The sequence below is a fragment of the Arachis hypogaea genome, chromosome 12 (genome assembly GCF_003086295.3).
Source record: "Arachis hypogaea cultivar Tifrunner chromosome 12, arahy.Tifrunner.gnm2.J5K5, whole genome shotgun sequence".
Taxonomy (NCBI): domain Eukaryota; kingdom Viridiplantae; phylum Streptophyta; class Magnoliopsida; order Fabales; family Fabaceae; genus Arachis; species Arachis hypogaea.
In genome coordinates this window covers 12,101,739-12,113,477 of record NC_092047.1, presented here as the reverse complement: position 1 = coordinate 12,113,477, position 11,739 = coordinate 12,101,739, and the positions used below count along the sequence as shown (strand labels likewise).

The 11,739-nt window shown below is 24.0% G+C and overlaps 1 protein-coding gene across 2 annotated transcripts in view; it reads right to left on the bottom strand.

Annotated features, from left to right (window-relative positions):
• Positions 1-11,599, bottom strand: part of LOC112729695 (uncharacterized) — a 35,702-nt gene extending 24,103 nt beyond the window's left edge. The window contains exons 1-7 of one of the 2 annotated variants that reach the window (XM_029290584.2): positions 11,362-11,599; positions 10,958-11,250; positions 9,648-9,728; positions 8,000-8,043; positions 5,810-6,581; positions 674-925; positions 161-375 (exon numbers count right to left, since the gene is read on the bottom strand). In XM_029290584.2, the coding sequence (XP_029146417.1) occupies positions 161-375; positions 674-925; positions 5,810-6,533 (1,191 nt within the window). In that variant the 5' untranslated portion in view covers positions 6,534-6,581; positions 8,000-8,043; positions 9,648-9,728; positions 10,958-11,250; positions 11,362-11,599. The remainder of the gene's footprint in view (positions 1-160; positions 376-673; positions 926-5,809; positions 6,582-7,999; positions 8,044-9,647; positions 9,729-10,957; positions 11,251-11,361) is intronic. The other variant, XM_029290585.2, reaches the window with a different exon arrangement.
• Positions 11,600-11,739: the final 140 nt, after the last annotated feature.

The window sequence follows — 11,739 nt, the reverse complement described above, 5'->3', positions numbered from 1 at the left end:
ATCACAAAATCTGTTAACTCTCTAGCACTCCTCTATTAATATCATAACGGATAGATGACTAAAAATATCATAAATTTTGTACTACAATATTTGATGTAGATATATATAAATAACAGATAGTTTGTTAAAAATAACGTATTTATACGTAATAGATTCTAACCTTTTTTTTGAACAATTTTTTTGCATCGTCAGGTTTTATGTTATCCATAGAGATAACTAAATTTGTCTTCACATCCATCTGGCTCAATACTCGTTTTGTCTCAGAAATTAGCAAAATCTTGCACCCTTTTTGATTCTGTTGTACTGCTTTCTCTACGTTACTAGAACCACTGGTAGAGATGTCCTCAGTTTTTTTATCTGGTCTCATTATGTTAGCTATAAAAAAAATATGGATATAAGTATTGAATACAATACAATATAGTCTATGCATAATTAATATATCACGGTAATACTAGTGAGACAAATAAAAAACAGTCGAATTTGTCTTATTTAACATTCATTAATTGTCGTAATAATTAATAAATACTAAATAAGGTATAAATATGTTAACAAAAATATTACTAACAAATTTAAGAAATTTAAGGTATTATCTAATATATATATATATATATATATATATGCGATATGCGTATGCAAATAAAAATTAAAATATTTGTGCATTAAAGTTTGGTACCATCTGACTTTTCTTCTGGCAAATTTTGTCCAGCACTAGCAACCTTCTTTGTCTCTGATTTAGTTAGAGTTGTAGAGGGATTAGAAGATTTTATTCCTTGTTTGAGAATGAGATTCTTCTTGTCATCGCCACTCTGTGATGGAATTCCCAACATATCCAAGTCTATTTTTGCATACATATCATCTAAGATTATAAGAGTGTTTTTTTCTTTCTTCAATTTCTCTCTTATGCGACCAGCTCTCCCATTCTCACCTATGTTGTACAAGTATCAATCATAGATATAAAATACAAATACAACAGATGAACAGAAAGATTTAAAAAAAAAAAGGGAAAAAAAAATCAACCCCAACAATGCCATCAGACCTATTTAGGCCCACTTTTCTCTGAAGGCATAGCCATCAAGACAAAGACTTGGAAGATAATATATTAATATTTGAAAACTATTAAATAATTTAATATGTTTCACTAAATTATTAAATATAATATGTGTTAATATATCAAATATTATCTTTATATAAAAATATTTTTATATAAATAATGACCATAATATTAATTAAAAAAATAAAAATATTATATATATATAATTAATTATTATATATTTATTTATAAATAGATAAATATATTATTTAATTTATTTTAAATATATTTTTATATTTTAACACATATTTATATAGTTATATAATTAATTTAGTGATTAATTTTTTTGTGCCCTGCAGTATGATTATGTAAAGAATTATTAAGTTTATCGATATTCTACTAGATCATGTTTGTAGATTTGTTCCAAATTCTTACTTCAATATTTTTACGAAACTAGCTAAAGTGTGGCTAATTTTTTTTTATATTGGATTATTATTGGTGTTTTTCGTTAATATTATGATATTTTGGTGTAATGCAGTGATATGGGATAAAAAGAAATCGTGAGTAACGATTTCAAATAAGACAAAAAAATAAAAAAAGTTAACAGAAATCGTGTATTACGATTTCAAATAAGACAAAAAAAAATAGGAAATCGTGAGTTACGATTTTAATTTTTTAATTTAAAAAAAATGTAATATATGAAATCGTGAGTAACGATTTCTTTTGTTTTACAAATCGTAACTAACGATTTGTATTATATATCACACTTGTGAAATACACCCATTTCAACTCATACCAATGTAATACACCATTTCATCCATCATATAAAAAATAATTAACTCCTAAAGTGTGGGTTACCCGGTTTATAATGTCTGGTTCTACCGTTATACAATAGAAGAAAGAATATATATATATATATAGAGAGAGAGTTATTTTTAGAATGATTAGACTATGGTAATTATAATGATTATAATATTTTAAAAAATATTGTTAAAATTAAAATAATATTTTTTATTATTAAACAATACTTTTTAAAAAGTGTTACTTTAATATAAAAAAGTAATACTTATATTATCAAAATATTGAAAAAAAGTGTTACTTTAATTTTAACAACATTTATATAGTCATCGTAATATAATCATATTCAGGCACGGATCCATACATATTAATGGGCCGTCTCATTTCATATTTTTAAACCTATATATATATATATACCAACCCATTTTATTTTTTTATTATTTTAATTATTAGTTAACCTAATTAAATTTAGTATTCTTCTATTTTCAAATTTCAGCCGTCACTCATTTATTCTCTTAAACCCTTTTCTTAGTTTTATATTTTCAATCTTCTTTTTCTATTCTTTGTCTAGTGGTCATCTTCTTTTCATCAAAAGGTAAATTTTAAATTCTCTATTTTATTTTATATAGTTCTCTATAACTAATATATTTTTCAATTTCATTGTTTCTCTTTTTGATATTTTTAATTGCAAATTTTAATTCAAACAATTATAGTTTAGGTATTAATCTATTTTTTTATTCTATTCATGAATTTATATATTTTATTTTATTTTTAATTTAGTGATCCTTATTATTTATTTGTTTATCTTTCATTCTATTCTATTATATGTAATTATGTTGCATATAAATTTTTAAAGTAAATTGATCAATTTTTAGAAATAGTAATGAAAAAATATTTCAAAAGAAAGCTACCATTAGAATCTGAAGTCACTCCATTAGTCTCTACTAATAAAAAGAAGTTCTTAGAATTCAATGTGAAAAGTCCGGTACGAGACAACGACCCAAAATAAAGAGTCGACTTCGTAATCGAATGGGAGATGAGTGGTTGAATGATTGTTTGGTTACATATATAGAAAGAGAGACATTCAATCAAGTTGATAATGAAATGATTATTCAACATTTTTAAAATATAAAAACAAGAAGAGAAGTACCTTCAAGGTTTGAAGCGAAGAAAGTTAGCGGCTAATGTAATTTTTTATTTTTTTTTGTATTCGAATAATTAATGTGCACTTTTATATTTTTAAATTTAAATTAATATATATTTTGATAATAATGTATATTACTTTGCTTCCAACATAAATTTTTTGAATCCCTCACTGATGATACTAGAATTTACTACCATCATAATATATGAGTAATGACCATAATATTAATCTAAAGAATAAAAATATAGATAAAATACAGGTATAAACTAAACACATCTTAAAATTACGAGAAAGTCCTAAATAAAAAAAAAGTTAAGTACGTGTCTTCATGCATATTTTTATATAAATCGAATTGATAGAATTCAAATTAGCCATTTAAGTATTAAATCGAATTGACAAAATTCAAATTAATAGGAATTGAGTAAATCAATATTACTTGAGTCGATTTATCAAGGAATGTAGTTCGATACTAGTAAGTGTAAATTCGATTTATAAGTAATGGCATGAAGTACATAAATCGAATCCAGTCAATTTAGTGTGATTCTATGTATATAAAAAAAAAATTTATATAAAATTCCATAAAGTACTCTTCCTATCCATTTTGTATGGCTCATAAATATTTTAGAAAAAATTGTGTATATTTTAGAAAGGAAATTTGTGGTATAATTTAAATAAATTCAACAAAAAAAATAATTAAAAATACATTTACTCAAATTCCAAATAAAATACTCTCCTATGTAATCAATAATTTAAAAAATTAAAAATAATATTATCCAAAAATTTATGAGACTTTTCCAAAATAATTACAAAGTTTTAAAAACGGACGGAAGAATAAGGTATAGAATTTGAATTGTAATTGTTTTCTATTGATTTTTATATAAAATACTCGTATCATTGTATTATTCATCTTGTAACTAACGAGTACAACTAAAATTTTACTAAAAATTTTAAATTAAATATTTTTTTGTAAAGTATATTTTTTGTCCCTTTGACAAAAGTTTCAAAAATACTCCTAAGTTTTATTTTGTTTCAATTTTGTCCCAAAAATTTTCGATTTGCATTAAATATACCCCTAACGACTAATTTTTCAAAAAATTTAAGACCAATTCAATAATAATTTCATAAAAATAACCCTCATAACATTTTGTAAGTTATTTTTAAATTTTATAAAATTATTTAAATAATTACAAAAAATGCTTCCAATAAAAAATCGAATTAAAACTTTATAAAAATATTTAATTTAAAATTGTTAGTAAAATTTTAATCATACTCATTACAAAATGAATAATTATAATAATGAGTATTATATATATAAAAAATAATACAAAATAATTACAATTTAAATTTATACAATATTCTTTCGCCCATTTTTAAAACTTTGTAATTATTTTGGAAAAATCTCATAATTTTTTTATAATATTATTTTTTATTTTTTTTAAATTATTGACTATATAAAAAAATATTTAAAATTTGAGCAAATGTATTTTTTTAATAAAATTTTTTTAATAAATTTATTTAAATTATACCACAAATTTTTCTTCTAAAATATACACACTTTTTTTCTAAAATATTTATGAACTATAAAAAAATGAACAGAATAATATTGTATGAAATTTAATATAAAAAAATACCATTGCTTAGACTTAAGTAATGCAGATTTACCCAATTTTTACTCATTCAAATATTGTAAATTCGATTTATATAGAGATGCGCATGAGGACATGTAGCTAACGTTTTTTTATTTGGATTTTCACTTCATTTTCAGATGTGTTTGGTTAAAACGTATTCTATGTTTTGTATAACGGAGACATTTTGATAAAGATGTTTAAAACGTCTTTTTTTAAAGATGTTTGTTATTAACTAAAATTTAATACATATAATTGATTAAACTATATTATTTTTGTCAAAATTAGATCATACAAATTGATTTGGTTAAAAAATCGATAAATCAAACCTTGATTTCGATTTAAATTAATATTATTTTATACAAAATGATTATAATAACCTTATTATAGAAAATGACTAAAATATTTTTACTATAGATTTTTTTAATTTTAAAAATCCGAAATTCTAACCCTGTAACGACACAAAGAAAAAAAAGTTAGAATTTAGGGCTCTTAAAATATATATATATAAAAGAATATTTTAGTCATTTTTTATAATAGAAATATTGTAATTATTTTTATAAAAAAATATTAATTTAGATCAGTTCAAAATATAGTTTATCAATTTTTTGGCCAAATCAATTTATCTGATCTAATTTTAATAAAAATAATATAGTTTAATCAATTATATGTATTGAATTTTAATTACTTAAAAACATCTTTAGAAAAGACATTTTGAGCATCTTTATCTATCCCTTATATAAATAGATATACGTGTTGTTTAATTTATTTTTAATATATTTTTGTATTTTAACACACATGTTATATGATTAGGTAATTGATTTAGTGATTAATTTTTTAAGTATTTATGTATTATTAATGACTTATTCGGTACAAAAATATTTCAAATTGTATATTATTCTTTAATTAAATTAGAAAAGAAATTCGAAAAATAGTCTAAAACATGTTTACTAATTAGTAGAATTAGTAGAAGTAGACATGTATGTGGATTTGAAAATAAGTTTTAAATAGGTTAAAAAAAATTATTAAATTGAGGGAAAAGAAACCAAATTAAAGAGCAAAGAACATTACAAAATGCTATTTAAACAACTATTCTCAAAAAAATCTACTCAAATAAGCGAAAATTTATCGTCTCTTTCTTTGTTTGAGCAGTTATTTAAAAATAAAGTTGTTTGCGTTTATTATAGGTATAGAATATAGATAGACACTTACTCTCCTCTTGCAATGTCATCCCGAGCATGTCAGCGATCTGCCCTTGAATTTTTCTGATGTTCGGATTTTTTGTCACATTTGCCATAATCACCTTATCAAATAACTTAGGTTCTTGATTTTGAGCTCTGTTAATAGCTTCTATGACCAAAGTAGTCTTCCCTATACCAGGTAGCCCGTGAATACCAATCATTGTAGCACTCGAGTCTTCCAAGGCTTTCTTGACATCTTCCATGTTTTGTTTTCTTGAATCAAGCTCTTCATATTCAACAGTAGGAAGCGCATAACCCATTGATGAAGGTGGGCCCTGCCAGCGAGATATTCTATCATGCTTCTCATGTTGCAATCTTTCAACATCATCTTTGATACCTTCTGCTATTTTGCTTTGACGATACCTTATGTTTAGATTTTGAAATGGAAAAGCAAGTGCATACCCTTCATTATTATCATGATCTTCTTTGAACTTATTATATTTAACAACAATTTCATCCACACGAGCTAGCCATTCTAAAACATTATCGTATATTGCTCTCCCATATCGTCCTTCATCTTCCTCGGCTTTATCGCACACCTCATCTCTGTCATTCTTGAGATTCTCTACAACTTTGCTTACATCATCGTATCTTTTCTCGTAATCCCATACATAGTTTACTTGCTTTGTTAAGAAACCACCTACTGCATCGAACACACGTTCTTGCAAAAAGTCCGGTATAAAAATGTTCGACATGCTTTTATTTCATCCTTGCTTTTTTTTTGTTTTTGCTACATTTTTATGCTACACAGATGTAAAAAGATTCAATGAGAAGTTGAAAATGTATAAATGATGAAAATGTAAAAAATACTCCCCCGATCTATGATATCGTTTTATTTCTATTTTTTAAAGTTTCAAAATATTTATTTCTAAGGGCCTAATAAAGCATGCAATAAAGGCTAGAACCAACAACGCTCTTAATAAAGTTTATGTTAGTCTAATTTTAAGAACAAGTCTCTAGATCTTTGCTTTGTTTATTACTTTGAGTTAATAAGCTTATATTATTTATCTGAAAAAGATATCATAACTGTCATCTAATCATTAATTTGTAGTGTAAACATTTTTTTTGGGACTAAACATTTTATTGTTTATTGTACTTAACATCATTTCATAAGGTAAATGATAAATGCAAAAAATACGTAATAAATTATTCAAATTGAAATTTGACAATAATGATAGATATATTAAATTATAAAATTTCTCTAAAAGTAGTTACACATATTAATAAGTAACTTATTTCATGAGCATCTAATTTCCATTTTCAATAGTTTATTTTATTTATATTTGAGTAATAATGTTTTCAAGAATAAGTTTGAAAAGGAAAAAACAATTAGTCAATAATTATATTAGTCAACATAAATTATATATATATATATTTTAAATTTTAGATATATAGTATGTTTTTATAAATTTACATTTTTTTTGGACAGATTTACCTAAAAAGGCAATTTTTTTTTTGAAAAAATACTATGTGTACTCAAAAAATTAGTTGTATTTATATATAAATACATATATTGTTTAATTTTTTTTATATGTATTTTATATAAATAATTAATTTGATAACTAATTTTTAGTGAACACTTAACATGATTGTTGTTTAAAAGGTATAAGCTTTGTCCAAAATAATAAATTTATACTTCAATAATCATGCATTAAATATTCTGCAAATCATAAAAAGAAATTTATATGACCAATTATTTTTTATTTTATAGTAATACTCCAAATTATCTCCTAAGAAATTTTAAGTCAAACACTTTAGTCATTAATAAATTTTAATCACTAAATTAATTCTCAAACTTTTATTTCAATAAACAAATCAATTTTCACAGTAAATTTTCTGTTTATATAAACAGACTGATCTAAGAATATAATTTTAAAAATTATTATATTTTTTATTAAATAATTATAGAGACCAATTTATCTAACTTTTTTTTATCAAAATTTGTTATACATAAATATTAATATATATATGTCTAACAAAATAAAATATTAGAGACTAATTTAATGATTAAAATTTGTTAAAAATTAAATTATCTGAGTAAATATTTATTGGGGTCTAATTTAGAATAATACTCTATTTTTTATATTTGTCTAATACTTTATCGAATTTTCTTAATTACAGAAAAAAAAAAGGAAGAGAGAGAATTGAAAAAGATAATTACCATTTGAAATAGAGCATATTAGATCTACAATCACAAATCACTACCTACACAAAACCGAGATGAATTGAACGTGAGCCAGCTTCGATATATAAAACAAAAAGTCAAGATAATTTGATACTATACATACAAGATAAATGATAATAATATGGAGAATAATGCACCCTCTTGTTTTAGAAAAATTTTAGAGACTAACTACAATATAAGTCGACATTTTTTATTTTTTATTTTAAAGTTTAAAAAATTAAATAGTAAAATTTTTTTTATAGTGAACTTATTTTTTAATTAGTTAAAGTTAGCTTTACTCTTAATTAATTTTCTAGCAAAATTGTTTGTTTTATTGTTTTAATTTGAGCATATATAGCATAAGTAGGATCGGAATCACTGCTTGATTCATCAGAAGGTGATGAAGTTAGTTAGTTATTAGTTGTACGTAAGTCCATGTATGTCCTCCTACACAAAACTTACCAATTCGCCAACTCATTATTACTAATACAACATATACTTTTGGTTATAAAAACAATATTTTAAGTCTTGTATAATAGGAACCGATCACTTAGCATTACTGTTTTTTTTTTTGGTGATAGCATTACTGTTTAATAACTTAGATAGATGCCGTGTAACACATAGATATACACTCTCATGGATATTCTCGTGAATTAACTTACTTTTGAATTTATTTGAAAAAAACAAAAATAGAAAATAGTGGGCTCCAATTTGTGAAGAAATCTGAAATCTCACAGAGGAAACCAAAACCATCAAGGGTGTATGTCGGTAAGGTTTCAGGGGCTAATTAAGGGAGTAAGGGTACAAAAAATAAAGTTGTTTTCCATTATTGAAATAAAGTTATGAATTGTTTGGGTGGTAAAGATTGGAAGGGTTCCATATATCTTATTGGAAAAGTCGAGTCTCAGTAATTTTATTAAATTTTGATCAGCATATAATCAGTAAAAAAGCATATAATCAGTAAAAGAAAAATGAATAATCTTATACTATTAAATGAAATTTTATATCATTAAAAACATCACTAATAGCTATTTAATGATTATAAATCACAAAAGTTACTGCCTCTAGCACTTCTCTATCTTATCTTTTTACTGTTATTATTAGTAGTACATTTGAGAAATTCTTTTAGTAACAGTAAAAAATTTCTTCTAATTTATTAAAACACTATAAAAATTATATATTTTCAAAAAGCTTTAGAAATCAAAATTTGATCCTACCTTTTTATAAATATAATTAAAAAATAGATATATTTATTTTTAAAATATGGTCATTTTTACTAAATGAATACTATTCATAGATTTTTTTTCTTAAATAGCAAGATAAAAATATTTAAAAAAAATAAGATTTCAAAATTACATTTTGATCCAATTTTTTTGCATATGTTTTTTAAATAGTTATCCAAAATATTCCTATAAAAGTTTAGTAGCAAAATAATTGATTAATCTAACAAAAACGAATTCTCAAATTTGGATTGTCACTTTCTTTAATTAAAGATAAGCATGTTCCGAAAATTAATAAATAAAAAACAAATATTAACTTACTAGACTTTTACTCAAAAAACTCATATCTATACGAAGTATAGTAAACTTGTTAATATTTCCCCCTCTCAATTGTCCTTCCAACCAAATACTAAAATAATTACTACCTTCTTTTCAATTTTCTTTGTCTTTCTGTCTCCTTCCTTTCAAACCAACAATAGATAAAGGGTTGCCTGGGAAGCTGGAACCTGAGGATAAGCAAGGCAAATTAAATTAGCAGTACTCAACCATGTTAAATAATATGCAATTGTGCTCAATTGCTCGCCAATAATCTCTACGGATAATATTGAGAGAAAACAATTTAAAATTATTTAATTTAATTTAATATTATAATTTAATGTGCATAATATTTATACATTTATTATATCTAATATTATTAATTTATTAGAATAATAATTAATAAATATAAAAAAATTTATATTAATTTAGATTAATTTTCTTTATCTCTCAAACATTCTTATATATAATCCTATCCTATATACATATAATACTGACACATTCTTGTCCATAATAACAATCAATCCCACTCAATAATTAACAGGGTCTAACTAACAATAAATTAATAAATATTTTTAAATTATACTTTATATTAATTAATTATCATTAATTAGTAATTATTTAAATTTTATTTTTAAAAAAATATAAAATTAATGATTATTAATTGCAGTTATTTAAAATTAGTTGACTAAGAGTTGTTTATTTTTACCAATGAGCCATAGTTTAAATGGCATAGTCTCTCTATACTCACCTAAAGATCGCAGATTCGAGTGTCACCCCTAATTTTAAAAAAAAATAAAAACAAAGAAATAATAACTTAAAATAATAAATTCTAATGTCCTTCTAATATAATATTTCTCTAAAAGTTATTTAATCACATTTTTAATTCTAAAAAAGTAAGGTGAAAGAACTTAATACAAATTTTAAGGTAATATATATAACTTCTATTTTCTATGTGAAATATTAAGTATTTCTATATTTATTTTCCATTTGAATCAATATTAGTTAACTTTTTTTCCATTAAAAATATTCATTAGATTTGCTTGGGTACTAATACGGTTAAGAGACTACGTTTCTGAGTGACAGAAGAACATCACTCATCATCTAGGTTTCTCTCCTCCTCATCAATCCTTCTTATGTCACTGATCTTTTAGTAGTGTTTCCTTTCTACAAGCATGTGAGCATGTCTCCCTCTTTTCTCTTTATACATTTTTAGAGGTTGGAATTTCAAACACAGGAAGAAAAGCGAGAATGATTTTAAAAGTAAAGTGTAGTCTATTTTGTAGTTCAAATCTTTCTTTTCTCGCTTTCTAAAATACCAACTCACTAATTACGGCGTAAATTTATATGATATCTACTTCAACACTCTCTTATTATGCAATGGTATAAACAAAATTACAAGATATATAGAGAAACAAACCTCCATCAGCAGCTAGAGGCTCCTACTAATGAGGAAGGCAGAGAAGAGCATCGTAAAGAAAATGGCTACAGAGAATCATCCCAAATTCCAATTAAGTTCCAACAATGACTTCAAGGCAGTGAGAATAAGAAGCTAAGGTTTATAGCAAAAGTAGTGCATAGAAAAAGTGAGAAATAATAAGATTAGTAATTATGTTGATGGTCTGTGCCTCTGTCACACTGTGGGGAGTGGGAACTCATTGAATATTGGTAGTTGTTAGAACAACTCCGATGGTAAATAACAAGATGGACGAACTACAATAAATAAATAAATATTATTTAAAAAATAATATAATAATCCATGCTCAGGTAACTTTTGGAGATCAGTTGAATAGACAAGATCACAAGATATATAGAGAAACAAACCTCCATAAGCAGCTGGAAGCTCTCTAATAATGATGAAGGCATAGAAGAGAGAAGCGCAAAGACAATGGCTACAGAGAATGCTCCCAAATTTCAATTAAGTTCCAACAATGACTTCAAGGCAGTGAGAATAAGAAGCTAAGGTTTATAGCAAAAGTAGTGCATAGAAAAAGTGAGAAATAATAAGATTAGTAATTATGTTGATGGTCTGTGCCTCTGTCACAGTGTGGGGAGTGGGGACTCATTGAATATTGGTGGTTGTTACGTACACAATGACTTCATGGTGGTGATGAATGATGATGATGCAGACCTAATTTGTCATCATGTAATTGTACTCATTTACTCTAAAACATATTTTTGTATATATTAGTTGAAAAAATT